Genomic DNA, 16,677 nt, shown 5'->3' with positions numbered 1-16,677 from the left:
CCCAGTGCTCGTAGAGGTCTTTACACGAGGGAGATGCGGCGTAAATATCATAAGCTGCCTCTCGTGTCTTGTATGCTCGTATCTCAAAAGTTGCCTCGTATCTCAAGTTAAATATTTGCTTGGAATTTTCTCAAATTCCTCGTATGTTGGGGCCCTTCTATGTCAAGATATCAGTATATTTCTGCAAATATATAACAAAAACACATTTGGTCATTCGATCCGCACGCACATTTTTCCATTTTTTTTTTGTTTTTTTTGCTGTGATCTCTTCATTAGGTACAAACAATACTCTGACTTGTCTAGAAGACGGTCTATGGTCCTTTCCAGAGGCTCTTTGTGAGCTTCGGTGCCCAGCTCCTCCGCCTGTGCCCAACGCTGTACTGCAAACCAAACGCTGCAACGATACGGGCCTCAAAGTGGGATCACTGTGCAAGTACAAGTGCAGGCCAGGCTACCATGTTACTAACAAACCTAAGAGGTAAAAATGGAAGCAGTTCTTCATGAACTCATTTTATTGATTGTGATAGAAAAACTAGAATTGCTCTACAAGTTAGCTACAATTTTGATGAAAACACTTATCAAAGTTTAATTGACAACACTGGAAAAGTACAGTTTCTGTTCAATCATTTTATTTTAGGCGCGCATTTAAGCGTCAATGCACTGAGGATGGCAGTTGGCTGGAGGGGGCGTGTGAACCAGTTACCTGTGAGCCCCCACACCCCATCTTCCACGGCTCCTACCACTGTACCGACGGCTTCCGCTTCGATAGCATTTGCCGACTGAACTGCTCCGACCTGGCCGGTAATAGCGCTAATGCCGTCAATGGAGGCTCCGCCCACACGGTGAGGCTGCTGCACGCTCCATGCAAGCAGGTCTGTCCATCTCTTTCCTCTCTTTGTCTTCATAACCTTGCTTTTCTTTTATCCAATTCTCCTATACGTCAATCGTAGATCAACCAAAGTCATGACCTTCATTACAAACTCCTCTCCTCTTTGACTGTCTGACTGTTCTTTGAAGGCTTTTGTTAAAAAAAAAAGAACATTGAAGAGATCTCTAAATAGATGAATACTAAATGCATGAAAATTTAATATACACGAAGGAATATTCATCACAAACATTAGATATTAGTGCTCGTGTCAGGCGTCAGCTCTTGTTTTGTTGGCCTATTGCCCTTCTTAACCTCCTCAGGCCCTACTTCTGACCTCTAGGGGTTATCTGGACCGTAGAGGTCCTTAAGAAGAAGAGAAAAAATGTTTTTAGCAGATATTAACATTAGCAAATTTGTCAAATTAATTTAAATCCAGAGAAGAATGATTGGACACCACATACACTGGCATAAATCACAATTTCACTGAGAATGTGTGTGTAGTTTCTAAAAAAAAATCACATTTAAAGAAAGATAAAATCCTTAAAAGTATCATTTCAGTAATATATTTATCTATATATCTGTGTGTATGTGTATATACATACATTAGTTTTCTTGTGATAAACATGCTACTCCTATTGCAAACCTTAGTTTGATGATATTCTATTCAGTAGGCTATTGATTTCCACAACAGCCCTGCTTGCTATGGAATTCTGAAATGTATACAGCTCTTAATCGTCTCTGACTCTCATGACTAGGATGCCTGATAAAAGTTGGATTGTATTTCCCCCATTTTGCAACAAGATGCTGGTGGCATACTGTTCTTACATAATGTCATTGCCCTGGCACTCGGCCGAGCGTGTTGATGTATGCCTTGTTTTTGTAGGGAGTGGGATCCAACGCCATCCGCTGCAGGAAGGACGGCAACTGGACCGGGTCCTTCCGCCTTTGCCCCTCCAGCAAAGGGCAGTGTTCTTTACCTCAAAACCTACATCCTGACCTTCAGTACTCATGTAGGCACGGACATGGCATAGGTGGGTTTAAAATTGGGCACTACAGACTCGTAACGAGGTAATCTGTAGGCTACTTATAATTTATAATAATATTTCTTTGTTGTTTCACCCTTCGATTTTTCTATGATTCTGGTTGTGACATCACAACCAGTATTTTGATATTGTTTGGAGTAACATTTTTGACCGCCAATGAATCTATGACTCGTTTACATAACTACACCTCAAGGAAAAAGTTAAGAAACGTATAAATCCGTTTGACACCACCTAAAATGTAAAAAAAAATGGCCAAATTGTGTTTAGTGACTTCAAAATTCATAACAGTTTAATATTTGTGCTTCCATTTTTCTGTTTTACTATCTAAAAGCAAGTTACACCAATAAAAAGCAAAGAAAGCTGTTTGAAAGACATTACAGAGAATATGTAACAAACAGTTCTATATAAAATAGCTCTGTCAGTAGTTATCATTGTAACAAATCGAATCAGATGTGACTCAGTTCTCTGAGAATAGGAGAAAGCAACTTTTGAAACCATCACTGTAAGTGTTACATTAGCCTAAATTGTTGGACATTTTTTATTGTTTTACAGCGTACATAACACAAAAAAACAAAAACAAAGAGCCACAAAGAAATTTAGGGATACCACGACTGAATAATGACAGCTGTGTAATTGATGCAGTGACAGAATTTCAAAGTTGTAACAGATTTCTTGTCAATAATGGTGGTAAACCAAGTCAGGAGCTCAGTCTCCGCAAAGCAACACTTTGAAATGTATATGTATCTGTTCAATCTATGCTTCACCACATCAAAAAAGAGAAAATACATGTATCTTTCAACACGTTATGTTGGTTTTTTTTTAATAGTATTGCATTGATTTGGATTTGTTGTCACGTGCAGGCGAGGAGTGTGATCTAACCTGCAGAAAGAGCAACAACGATGTAGTGATCCTCCCTGGGAATATGACTGTGGAGAGCGTACTTGAGGAGCATTGGAGAAACCCACACAAGGTCAAGGTACGTTGGATGAGTTAGTCCCCTTCGCTGTTGTGACAGACGCACTTGACAAAAGTCTGTGATCCACAACTCTCCTTTGAGGAATTTCCAGTGTGCTTTTGACATCCTCGCGCCGTCCGTCACTATGTACTCAGCTTTTATCTTCCAAATGTTTTGGTCCGAAACGTGGCAACCCCTCAGACATTTTTCAGAACATGGTGTTACCCTCTAACATATTCCTAATAGCGATCGAGTGGACTGGTATTTTTAGACCGTGTAGACTTGTCAAACCTACGCAAATGTTGAATCAGTTTACCCGGTGTTATTCTCAGAATGGAATACATTGCTCCTTAAGAGTTTGTAGAGGATGCAGTGAACTCATTGGCTGATGTTGACTGAGCAGAATGTTCAATTCTTTTTGACTGGGAGGGATTAATGAACAAAGATGGGTAGAAATTTGGATTTAAAACAAAAATGAGAGCAGTAAATATTCTTTTTATCTTGGTAATAAATCTGATTGAGATGTTTGCAAAAATCATTATTTCTCTGGGGAAAAAATAGAAGAAAAAAAAACAATGCTACACTTGCATAAGTAGTTGTGTAACATTCACAGTCCCATTTTTCTTCTCAAATAGATTACCAAAAATATGCACATTCAGTATTTCTCCTGAAGGTTAAATTGAATTGAAGGCTTTTATTGTCTTTAAACAAGTGTAGAAATGAGATTTCAAGCTTTCACCACAAATAACAACAACAACAACAACCCTACAGACAAATAAATAGCCAATAAATAAGTTTAAAAAAATAGGTAATCAATATAATAAGTAGTCACGACATAAGTGGTAGGGGTAAGGTTTACATTTAGGTTAGGATTGCATGGATTGGGTTTAGGTTTATAGGCAGCATTTGCTTAAGTGATCCTTCATTTATTTTTTGCGATTGACCATTAGATTCTGTTGTTATAACTGAAAGGTTGGGCTTCAGATTAGTAGTTATGGTATTCAGAGTTGGACGGTTACAGACAGTTTAGGCCCATTTTGGCTGTTACATTTAGGGTTAGGCTTTCTTGCCAAGTTTTTATGTCGGTTTTCTTTTTTTTTCCCCCTTTCTTTCAGAGTCACACTGAGTCAGCAGTGTGTTGGGCCACAAGGACATTTAATGTTCCGTCTCTCGTTGATGTGCGTAATTGATATGATTTGTCCTAACTGGTAAATTGAGACGCGTGCCTTTGCTGTAAGAGCTTGCCTCCAGCGGATTGCATACCAGCAGGCTTTTTGATTGTTTGTTCCTTTCGTTAGGAACATTATAGATTGATTTGTCTACTTCTAAATAGTCGATGACCTGACAGTTCTTTGAGTTTGACACTAGAACCAATAAGATTAACTATAACACTAAGGGTGTTAGCTCTCCATTACATCTACATTGAGATGATTGACATCCAATCATTTAGAATGAAAGACCAAAAAAAACACCCATATCAATAAAGCGTGACCAAAAATAAACATGACACCACCCAGAAATGCTTCTAAGCCAATGAGACATGACCAAAGTCATCCGGAAAAGACCCAAAATCCACAAGAAAATAACTAAACATTTCCCTAAATCATCAGAAAGCTCCTAAAAAAAAGTTGACTCAAATTTTCTCTAAAATCTGATCAATCTAAATATTATTATATATTATATTATAAATATTATTATATCTGTTATTTTAGATATTCATCATCAATATTCTTATTTATAACATGATTATGAAAAAATAAAATCACATCATTATGTTACAATACTAATACTGTCATTAAAGTTCTATAAAACAAAATGACCAAAACTACAGACTTTCCTTATAAAATGTTTAAACCAATTGTAGTTCAGTTCTCAGCATGACCCACTTAGACGTCCCTCCTCTTTCTCTCGGCCCCGTGTCGCTAACGACTGTGCGGCCCCCCGCCCAATCACCCGCCTTCCCCTTTATCAGCAAAATTAGCCTGTCGAGCTCCTATCGGAATTAGTCATTTTCTATATATCTATTACGTCGTCTAAGGTGGTGCTGAGATGGGGATCTATTTTTACGTGGTATCAGCGCCCCGGGAGGCTCGGAGCGGGTGAGGATCACATAGATAGTGAGGGGTGAAGCCAGGCAACCATCATGGATTATCATGATTTACGGCCCTGCTGAGAGAAGCGAAAGGGAGGGGAAGGGCTTTCTGGATGACATCATTGCTAAAGCAACGAGAAACAAGCGGGATGTACAGAAGGGGAAGAAAGTTTCTGCTACCCGACTGAATTGAGGCGCTCCATCATGTGATGTGGGTGTCCTATAGGCCGCATCATCTCATCTTTAGACAGACATTGGCAAAATAACAAACAGCTTTTGTTGGCATCCAGTAAAAGAAAAACATGTAAACCATCCTAGATTAAGGCTCTTGAGGGGGGTTGTTACTTAGGGGTGTTATTTCGAGGTGAAGTGGTTATTTTATCCCGCTGAGATGGGTTGGATTTACAGTGCTCTGACCTGCACTGAGAACACAGGATACAGTTTGATTTGGAAGAGTTCAGCTTTAGAACAGCACTGGAGATCTTAACGCTATTTCCTTAGTCTTTTGATTGACGTGTAATGATTTTTTTTAGTCCATGTGGTGAAGAATTTATTAATCTAATGGATTCACTGACATTCCTAAAAGACAAAAGAGCTTATTTCTTTCACTTGTGTATTACAATCTGATTTTTACACTAATTAAATGATATAATCGTGTCAAAGATGACTCAAAAAATCCATAACCATTGAAATTATCCCCTACAATATGTAGTATTTTATGTATTTTGCGCATTGTTGCAAGATTTTTAATTAAAAAGCAAACACTGATCATTCTATTATTATGTTTTAATTCTTTTTTTTAGGGAAAAACGAGTGAATATTCTCTATTCTTTTAAATTGTAGCATAAAACATGAAGTTGATTTTCTTTCATGGGCTGCACAAATTGATGTGGTGGGCCAGGTCTGGCCCCCGGGCCGCCACTTTGACACCTATGGTCCACACATTCTTTCACCGATGCATTCCACACACACCTCCCGTGAGCTGTATCGTAAGGACGAGCACAGTGGGATGGGATTCCGCGCATTCTGCAAAGATATTTGAGAACATTGTGCTCTTTACTTTTGCGTGTGTGGTTTTGCCTCTCCCGCTTGCCGCTTCTTGACCTCAACCCCCCACTCCCCCCCTGCCGGATCCCTCGCTCCTGTGACTGCTTAAGTTATAGGAAAGAACAACAACAACAACAATGATCAGGTTATATCTTCTCAAAATGAGTTGTTTTTGCTCATGTCTTGAGGTCAACATGGGGAGCTGTAAATCAAAAGCAGTAGGAGCAGAGTAGCACGAGAACTTCAAACTTTAGTTTTAGCACGCCTGTTCTTGAAGTTATTTGTTGGTTTTATCCACTATGTTGAACAGTTCTGTCAGTCTTTTAATAGCTTTTTTTGATTCCATTTTCTTACAGAATATTGTCTGTACCATGGGACTCAAGTGGTATCCCCACCCAGAGTTGCTCCACTGTCTCAAAGGATGTGAGGTAAAGTCATATTTATTTTAGCCCAAATATTCACCTCTTTGGTTACATAAAAGCTCAGTACAAGAAACATAGCCTTAAGCAAGAATATGCTTTTTAAAAACATTAAAAAATATATCAATATAGTGTCATGTAATACCAATATCGACAAAAAGTAACCCAAAATATACTAGAAATGACATGCAAATGTCTAAAACGTAGTGACCCACCAGTAGAGCAGCAAAGCACCTTTATGCAGTTTTCTCTTTGAATTACATTTTGTAGTTTAAATTAACCAACTCCTCATACAGTGTTGACACCCTTCTATTGTCAATAACACCGAAAAGGGTTAAATTCCGACAAGGAGTCACTGCCTTTAAAGTCTTTAGTTTATTTGTAAGTCAGTCCGAGGTCGTCAGATCAAACACTGTCTGTCCTCTGCAAATGTTGCATTCACGTGTGAAGGAATTCCCCTCCGCTGTATGCAAGAATTATATGATGTGCGCACTTTAGACCAATTGGATATCCTCTTTGTTAACTCAAGTGGAAAGGGTCAGGCCACCCTAATAAATCTACTCACTGGAGAGCCCCTCCACCCCCCTTTTTTTTGAATAGTTTACGGCGTTCTAGGTCAGATTTACGATTCTGGTCCAAATAGAAAGAGAGAAAAAAAATCACATTAAAAGATGAAGGATGTAAAAAGGCCATTTATTACGCACAGGAAACGACCATTAGAGCAATTATGACGGTACTGAAATGAGTGTTATTGTTGTTTTTATAACATAGCCATTCATGGGAGACAACTACTGCGATTCAGTAAACAACCGAGCCTTCTGTAACTATGACGGAGGCGACTGCTGCCAATCCACTGTCAAGACCAAGAAGGTTAGTTGTACAACGTACTGCACATGAACTCATTTTCCTTTTTTTTTTTTTTTTTGCATTACATGTTACTATTGGCAAGTCGTGCCACCGTAAATAATATAGACTACTTATTAAAGATACATATATTGGAGGCATTATGTTAAATGAGAACCGTTATGCCCGTAAATCCTCATTTTGGACTCCCACTGGAATCATTAGGCCTCAATTATTGCTGCCAAAACACATTATCAATACCATGCTGGTACTTTAGGAAGCCTGTGAGTTCATAGTCGGCGACAAAAGTTCACTTCTACAATTTGGAGTATGGTTTGGAAGGGTAAATCCTAATCATAACTTGTTTATACCGCAGGGTGTGAAAGCGAGTTTCGTCAGCTACCAGCGACGTAAATTGCGTGACATCATATAGACGAGACACGGCGTATTTTGCCGATGAGTCGGAGACGCTACTACATCAAGCGACGTGGAGGTTTACTCGTAATGAACTCATTTAAATTTTACGTGTAAAGACTACTTTTGATATCATTATCGGATGATGTATATGAGAACAGTTAACTTAAATTCATAACACTTCTAAACACAGAGGCCTTTTTTTGAGGACGTGGAAGAAAGCAAATTGCCAGCAAAAGCACTACATAAGCATGGACACCCCCTAAAAGCAATTGGCTGAAAAAATATTGTCTTGGTTGGTCCAGGCCACTTTGTTAGACATTTTTTTTTTAATGGACGGCTAACAGATCATGAGGAAATATTCCTGGATTTGACAAAACATGTATTGGATTACATTTGCTGACTCCCCCTTTGAGTTCTGGATGACTTGTTGTGTATTATTCCACCCCCAGGGGCTTTGAGGGTGCAAGGTCTAGCTGCATGTAAGGTCAACTCTGGATCTAGCGTTAATAGTTGCAAGCTGTCAGCCGGATTTGGAAAGGGAATAGATGAGAGTAGGCAAGCGTATGGAGTAATGCCTTTTGAGTGTTGCCTGCACCAGCACCCCCCCTCTTTTTTTTTAATATAGACCCCCTCCCTCTACATCTCAATTCTGGAAGAAATTCCTCTCTTGGATGCTTGACGCAGTATGCGGAGGGCAGCAATTATATAGTTATATGGCTTGGCCCCTCTAAAACAACTTTTGCTAAATGAGACTATGTTTTTCTGTCTGCTTTGGTGGTCGACTCGAGTTGCCTCCCAGTTTCTCAGCGCTGTTTACTGCTCGCCTTCTGGCATAGGACGGCTCAATTCGCGATTTGTAATGTGTCATGACTGATGTTTGTGTCCAAGCTGATGGGCCGCCATTGCCAGCACTGACCACCTCGCTTTTGCTCTTGCTCTCTGCCGCGGATTACGATTCCAAGCGTTTCATGCTACATGTTATGAAGTGCATATTTGAAATATGTTTGCCTTCACTTATTAAGTATTTTTACTTGGTAAGTGTTTGAGGTCAGAAGCTGAACAAAATATTCAGTAGTTGTGTTTCGCCAGTGGTATCCAGGGTTACTTTCCTACATTTTCGTGTTTTTGTGAGGCTACTGCAATCCACTGTAATTGCCAACAATTGAATAAACAGCAGCTCGGCGTAAGTAACTCAAATGCCAACGTTGGCGGTTGAGAGCATTTAAGTAGGACAAGATTCGGGATATTATAAAGGAGGTTTTTTTCTTTACAGTTGGGCAAAAGGTAGGATCTAGTCACTCTGTTTTTTTAAAGATGTTCTCAGTTTTCTAGTGTTAAATTAAGCATTGAGTTGAAGTCTGATACCAAGTCTCGATCTCATACCTCGAAATTTTAAACAAAGTTATTGAAGCATTCTATTTGTATAAAAGGGTCCTTAGTACAGGAGTTGGCGGCACAGTGGGTGTTTGGTTAGCACGTTGGCCTAATAGTTATGGGGTCGAGGATTCGATCCCAGGTCAGTAGAATAATCTTCCTGTAAGGTTGATTCCTTTTGACAATTTTCCTTTAAACCATCATGACTAAAAAGCCCTCATCACCCTAGAATCTCTTACTGAAGGGTGATGAAGGGCTCTTTGGCATACTGAGACAAAACTCTTGAGAAAAGGCCAATCCCGAATACCTGCAAGCATGATTTGGAAATCGTCTATTGCCGTAATAACTCATTGTGTCAGTGTGCCTGTACTGAAGTTGAAATTGATGATGGGAACATATTAGAACTCCAAGTGGGCATCCTAAAGACTAATTGGAACATATGCAACATTGTTTCTAATACCATAAAGACGTAGCCGTTCAGATAATCTCGATGCAAAAGCCCCCAGGTAAAATGAAACATGAAAGTGGACGGAAGCATTGTCATTGTCATTTCTGTAAAAGTGTGACATGTTTCTTGGACATCTTAATTTATCAGAGGCAATAAAGACGCTTCCCAGTCAGACACAGTGAAATATCCGAGGAGACGCATAGACTGCTGTATAAATGCAGCCAGACATACAGATGGATATGCCAGGAATACAACTGTAGACCCTCGCCAGATTCAGAAGGAGAGGCCAAACCAGAGAAGCAGATGTTGCATTGCAGAAGCTAAACTACACTTCCAGTGGTGCCGTTTGCCAATGGCTGCTACGCGATCCAGACAAAGCCTCTCGCAAAGACCGAGCGATTCGCTACATGCGGTTCAAATGGATTGAATGTCTGCTAGTGGCAAACGATTTTCAATTCAGGGCTCTTAATATATATTCATATAGCGATAGATACATAGCCATATTTTGCATCCCAATAGCTTGTCGCCAAAAATTGATATTGTTTTTAAATGTATTTATTTCCAGAACCAACTATTTGCTACCAGAATTTTCCATTAAATTATCATATATGTTAAGTCATTTACTGCCATTGATGGCACTAAATTAGTTTGACTGGGCGGGGTGGATGAACATTTACATGTCCTGGAGATTAACTAGTTGTTTGCCGGATGCATCTTAGCCAGATGGATGGGGAAAACATGTGTACGGAATTGGTTGCCTTCTTGGATAGGGCTACTAGTGGTTACAAACTAGATCTCAAAAAGTACATATTGTGCTGATACTTCCCAATACCCAAAATGTCCTTTTAGTTCTTGTATCGGTGCCACACTAGTCAGTCATTGGCTTGGCCTTAAAACAGTATTTGTGTTTGAAAAAAATCTAAAAGCATGTCAGTTTAAAGATTCCAAAACTGCCTTTAAAGAAATCCATTTGAGTCGAACTACGACTTAGCTCTGAACATACCTTCCACCCTCCAAGCAACGACTGACGCACACACAGTGGACCGAAATGAGAGGGACGCTGTGTTATTTTTACCTGTAGCAGAGATGGAGGGATGAGGCTCTGACAAGGTCAACAACCACCAGACGGTCTTTCATGTAGCAGTTACTGGGTGTCCCGCCTCAACCCCGAGGCCCCCCTAGTCCTGGGATATGGGGCCCCGGGCCCACAAGGCCAGCCAGCAATTTCCCAGCCACCCTGAAGAGAGAGCCTCAACTCAGGGCCAGATGTGGCTGCTGGCCCCCGCCACCCTTAGGGTCAAGGTCAAAGGAAAACAGTTCAAATTTGCCACCCACCATCATTCGCTAGATATTGAGATAAACAGAATTGTCCTTGGATGGAAAGTGAGGTGAAGTAAGGAAGTGGCTACGAGTGGGAATAGAAAGATAAACCAAAAGCGAGACACTAACTAAACTGACGCTGGGAGCTTTCGGCGTCATACGCCGTTGACAGCTGTTTCTGATGTGTGCCCAACCCTGGTCTTGTACAAAACATCCCGTGCAAATGTGGCTTTCTAGGAGGGCACTGCCCACTCTGTCCACCTGATCTCCCTCTGTTGAAGAACAGCTCATTTTAAAAGAGAACATCTTGTTGACAAGCTAGAATGTCAGTTTTTTATTTTTTATTATTAAATATTATTTCATCAATGCAGGTAATACTAGCAATATTAGGATCGTGAGTGCTGGGAAACAACATTTTGATCCTCCAAAATATGCTTTGCGAGATCTAGTTTTCAACTGCTGGTCACCCTGCGCAATATGGCCGCCAGCGATTTCCACAGTGGACAGTCGCATCGATGAATCAAACTGCTGACCCTTTCGTTCCCAAGGCAACTGGACCTACCAGCTGTATCATGGCTTCCTAAAAAACAATATTGATGTTTATTTATTCAGAACCACATATTTTCATGGAATTAACACTTTTTAGGAGTATTAAATGGTTTAAATAAAATTCTAAGCTCAGTAGTCATTGCACTGAGCATCCAAAGTCACCGGAAAAAAAACACCAGCTGCTGCCACCTAGTCTGCGGGACTCTCTCGGGGGGCTTGCTTGTTCCCTCAGCTGTTTTGGTATACAAAGTGTACTGCCCCCCACTTCTTTTTAGCCAAAGCAGGAACACATGTGGTCCAAGTCATGCAAAGGCAAACTTTAGCAGACCAATGGTATGTTTAAGAAAAAAAAAGCACACTCACACACACATATATACACACACACACGAATGGTGTCCTGGTGCCTTATCAGATCAATCTGGAGGTGTACTGCCAGCATCACTTTTTCTTATTAGAGGTTAAGTGGTTGTGAACTTTTTTAGTACAATGGTTCCCAGTATGAAATGCGGATGTTAAAATAAGACTAATCCAGCTTGACACACCACAAAGTTTGAGTTGGTGTTTAGTTCAGGTGTCATTAATGAAAGCTGACTGGCTGCTCCTTTCATTAAATTGAAAATATGGAATAAAATGGACTTGGACTGGGTAGCACAGTATAAGGAAATAAGTACTATAATTTATCTGTGCCATTGACAATAACCCAATCATATGGCTCTTTTCATCTATCTGCTATGAATTTAAATGAGTTTTTATGATTCGTCGTCCAATCGTAAGTTTATCACCACTAGATGTTCCATCCATTTGAAATGGAATGGCTGACAGCGAATGAATTGGACGTCTAGTACCGTCAATTTCAGCCAATGTATTTGGTCATTTATTGCATCAACCCTTTACAATCATTCATTTGAATATGGTGTATTTAAAAATAAATACTTTAGAGATGTTTTGGGCACATAACCACAGTTGAATTTTTGTGCCCTAAACAACAAGGTGAGTTATTCAAAATCAACAGAAAGTAACCCATAAATGACCCCAAAAACAATAGAAAAAGACAAACATAACTAAGCAGTCACTAAGTAATGCCCCAAATCAACAGAAAGTGACCCAAAATAAACACCAAGGCACCCAATATAAATAAAAGGGAAACTGACCAAAATAAACTGTCAAACTCAAATGACCCGAAACCAAAAGAAAATGACCTGTAATTGAACTAGCAATGCCCCAAAATGAATAGGAAGTGATAGAAAAAAAATACATAGTAAGTGGCCTGTTCTGAAGGGACCATATTTACAGAGTGAAACGTAACAATGTCCCATTGATTGATAACTGGCAATCCCTACCAATGGCAGCCAAAGAGTAAACTGTACAGAAATGATACTTTCATTTTGCAATAGTTTGCCAACTAATAGTCAAACACCTCAATGGTGCAATGATTATTTTGCCTGATTTCAGTGCAGACGCCACGGTTCAATTCTCGGTGGCTTTGTGGTTGTGAGTGCGGATGGTTGTCTTTCTCTGTGCGTGCCCTACAACTGACTGGCGTTCAGTCTGGGATGTAGTTGTCTCCAGTACTCCGTCACCCTATCTCATGGTTTAAATGCAGCACATTCTTCAAGCTTTGGTGACACTATCCATTGGAAAAAGTACTTTGAGTCAAACATTAATTCACTTTTTTCTCCTCTTTTTCCTTCTCAGGTGATTCCGTTTCCCATGTCTTGTAACCTACGAGATGAGTGCTCCTGTCGGGATCCAAACGCTGCCGAGAACAAACGGGAAGACCGAACCTAAAATGAAGAAAGGGGGGTGATGGGGTCTTTGTTCGACGTCCCAAGAGCCTTTACTTCAACAACACACCCAGAGTGGCTAAGGTGGTACCTCCACATCTACCCCCCTGATGTTCATCCTCCGGTTTCCTGCACATGCTGCTTTAACAGGCATACCTCTCCATCCACGCGACCCCTCTGCTTCGATCCACATTAAAAGATGACGGAACTCCGGAGATGCCTCGACTTAAAGAAACGGTAGGAAAGATCTGTAAACGATGGGCAAAAAACTTTGACAAGCTGAGGAACTGTAGCACGTCTCGATGATGGCCCCAAGCTCGACGATTACACACCAAAATTCAAAATGTTCAAGGTCAGTGAGGGTGTTGCTGGATCAATAATGATAAATATGAAGGAAATGCAGACACATTTTTCTCAGACATGTTTTGAAGGCCTGAGGTTTTGGCACGAGTGGTCAGGCATTTTGTATCTCTCTTAATTTCACTCATGTGTTTCTACATCGGCACATCAGAGGTTTCAATTCGCTCGGCGGGAAGCGACAGTCTCATTTACACTCTGCACATTCCACTCACAATAACCAGAATGAAAGAAACAAATAGTCAGAGAAACTATCAAGTAATTACCCCACGACCGCAGAAACAATATTCCCATGCAAAGTCTATTTTTTTTCCAAGAGGAACTCAAAGCTTGAAATGAAAACAACGTCCATGCGGCCTCTGCTACTGCATCTGCTGTTACACGATGTATCATGCTCGTGTAAATCGTACTACACCCCCAAAACAAAAAAACATATTAAATATAATTTTTCACTCATTAGCTGCTATTGACAACGCTAGTCGTCCAATTCATTTTGACTAGCACTGGAAAATGACCATAGTTTGTCCGATAGTCCCAAATTGACGGTACTTTTTCATACCTTAAATACTATTTGACCCACAATGTAAAAGGAGGGTTTGTAATGTATGCAAAATTCAGACATAATTCAAAATATGTTTCTTTTCTCCGGTTCTTTTCTGACATTCCGTTTTGCACAGTCACATACACAAACATACACACAAACAAACACAGTAAAAACAGTGATGCTGCTTGGCTTATCAGCCTATGTTTAGCTGCTTCAGTTAGATTCCGGTCACAGCGTGATTATAGCTTCTCATTGGACTCGCTGCTATAGCACCACAATATCCTCATTAGAATACACACATACACAACAGGCAAGTGGCAATGTATGATTGACGGTAGGCAGTACAACCGTTAGTACAAAGACATAAAACACACAATCACAAGGTATTAATTTCCACCAAAAACGAGAAAAAAAATACAACTGAATATTGTGTACATATGACTCACTTTATCTTTTTCTTGAATTGATTCGTACCAAATGTTATATTCGATTAGTGTTTGGAATAATGACCTCATTTACTGCACTTTTTAAGTTTTCCATGTAAGAGAAGGAAAAAGTATGATTTTCAAAAAAAACAAACAAAAAAACAAAAAAATAACTGTACAGAAGCTGCTAATTTTCAAATGGTGATCTGAGACAACCTGTATGATTTTATTTTTTGGTCATTTCACTCCCTATGTGTTGCTATGAGATGACCTTTAATGTTTCCTAAACATGCTTTGCATTTTGCAATGAAATGGATTAGATGTTGCATCGAGTCACCACTAAAATTATGTCATTCATATTGGGGAGCACTAAGAAATAATGTGCCGATGCTATATATGCCGCAGTAAAAACAACAAAAAAACAAGGAGGATCGATGCAACACTAATAGCTATATAGGTTTTGGTAACCTTTATTTCAATGCTTCTTATGGCATTGTCATAAAACTCACTAAGACACCTGCCATGAATATGAATGAATGCTCATGATGGACATCATTAACTGTCTTAAACATAAATTACATTTAAAACAATGACAACTTTGCTTAAAGTCCAAAATATGCAGGTTTCGGTACCAGCAAAACTATTACCAAAATGCAACAACTACAGAAAAGTTCTGTTAGTTTGTTGTGTTTTGGTACTGGTAGAAAATGACAAATTTCACTAAATCATATTCATTCATATTTAAAATAGGTGTCATTTCTGAATTATGACATGTCCATATAAAGTGTTATCGAGGTTTCAAATAGTCCCCTATGTAAAATACAGTGGAACCCTAAGGTTGAGCAACCCTTTTTTGTTGACAAATTATTGGCCTCATCAAAAATTTGATAGAAAAAGAGACCAAAAAATCAACCAAAAATGCACACTGCTTGTACAATACGTTCCATTTGCTACTCCTACTTTTAGAACTATCTGGTGCCATCACAATTTAAAAAAAAATCCCCCAAAAAAGCTTAATTAGGTAAAGCATTCATCAATTTGTTTGATAACTTTGATTTGGTCAACATTAAAGTTCCACTGTTCATTTTTAAATTTCTACGTATCGCCACTGACTCAACTGCACATCCGTTTATTTCACCTTGAATATTCTGGCCGAGAAGCGCCGAAATCGAGAGAAGGAACACATAAATCATCATTTTAATTGATTTTATCCTTAAAGATTACATTCAAAATAAGACATGTACGGTCTTTATATATTATTATACAATGTAATATTACTACTCTGGATATGGCTGTTCTACCTTGAACTGTAACCAGTGAGGGGAGTCCTTATATTTATCCTGATGACCACAGCTTTCACATTCACCGCTCTGCTCCGTTATGGCCTCTTCACGGAGTGTTTGGTTGTTTTGACCTGTATCATAACTTTGCTACTGGATCGAATGCTTACGAAATATTACTGACTTCTTTTTGGAGAAGGTATCACTTATAACAATAGTTCACCGAGCGACTCATGCACGGATGGAACATCACCTCAAAACTGTCGTCATCACAGGAACCCTCACTGTACCTCATGCCTGTAATGTTTGCTGCTTATATACCTTATATATATTTATATTAGTGTTGCACCGGTATTGGTACCATTATCGTATCCAAACCTAGCCATTGGTGGAAAAAAAACGTGAGAAATACTGTGCCAATGCTGTACAATATATACTTTCTGCTTGCTGGCCAACCCAAGATGGCAGCTAGCTTCACACACCACCACAGAGTAAAAAAAAAGTGGTTGTTCTTCATTCCAAAATGATTATAGACGCCCAATCGTTGGCATCCGGTCCATTTGAAGTGGAAGATTGGCCACCCATCCCACTTTAAACAAATTGATATCTATTGCAGTCAATGGCAGACAATAAGTTAAGCAGACCATGCCTTAATAGCAATTACTTTACATTTGAATATGTAGTAATTTTATAAATCAGAAATAAAGTATTTTTTGGGGTAAAAAGGTACAGAAACGGCGAGATCACACAGTTGGGTATCGGGCACCAAAAAATGGTATCGGTGCAACACTAATTAATATATATATATAGATAGATAGATATAATTTTTTTGCGCTTCTCATAACAATGATGTACATAGTAGAACTATTTATTAAGAGTGTTATACTTTTTTTTAAGTTATATTTAATTTCC

At 39.3% G+C, this 16,677-nt stretch overlaps 1 protein-coding gene across 2 annotated transcripts in view; it reads left to right on the top strand.

Annotated features, from left to right (window-relative positions):
• Nucleotides 1–15,380, top strand: part of pappaa (pregnancy-associated plasma protein A, pappalysin 1a) — a 69,158-nt gene extending 53,778 nt beyond the window's left edge. The window contains exons 16-22 of one of the 2 annotated variants that reach the window (XM_077737575.1): nt 277–478; nt 638–842; nt 1,752–1,899; nt 2,772–2,887; nt 6,362–6,433; nt 7,196–7,294; nt 13,071–15,380. In XM_077737575.1, the coding sequence (XP_077593701.1) occupies nt 277–478; nt 638–842; nt 1,752–1,899; nt 2,772–2,887; nt 6,362–6,433; nt 7,196–7,294; nt 13,071–13,163 (935 nt within the window). In that variant the 3' untranslated portion in view covers nt 13,164–15,380. Of the gene's footprint in view, nt 1–276; nt 479–637; nt 873–1,751; nt 1,900–2,771; nt 2,888–6,361; nt 6,434–7,195; nt 7,295–13,070 lie in introns of both variants that reach the window. The other variant, XM_077737574.1, reaches the window with a different exon arrangement.
• The last annotated feature ends 1,297 nt before the right edge of the window (nt 15,381–16,677 follow it).

The sequence above is a fragment of the Stigmatopora nigra genome, chromosome 17 (assembly GCF_051989575.1).
Source record: "Stigmatopora nigra isolate UIUO_SnigA chromosome 17, RoL_Snig_1.1, whole genome shotgun sequence".
In the NCBI taxonomy this organism is placed as follows: Eukaryota; Metazoa; Chordata; class Actinopteri; order Syngnathiformes; family Syngnathidae; genus Stigmatopora; species Stigmatopora nigra.
The sequence above is the reverse complement of the archived record's forward strand: the minus strand, read 5'-3'. Positions and strand labels throughout refer to the sequence as shown.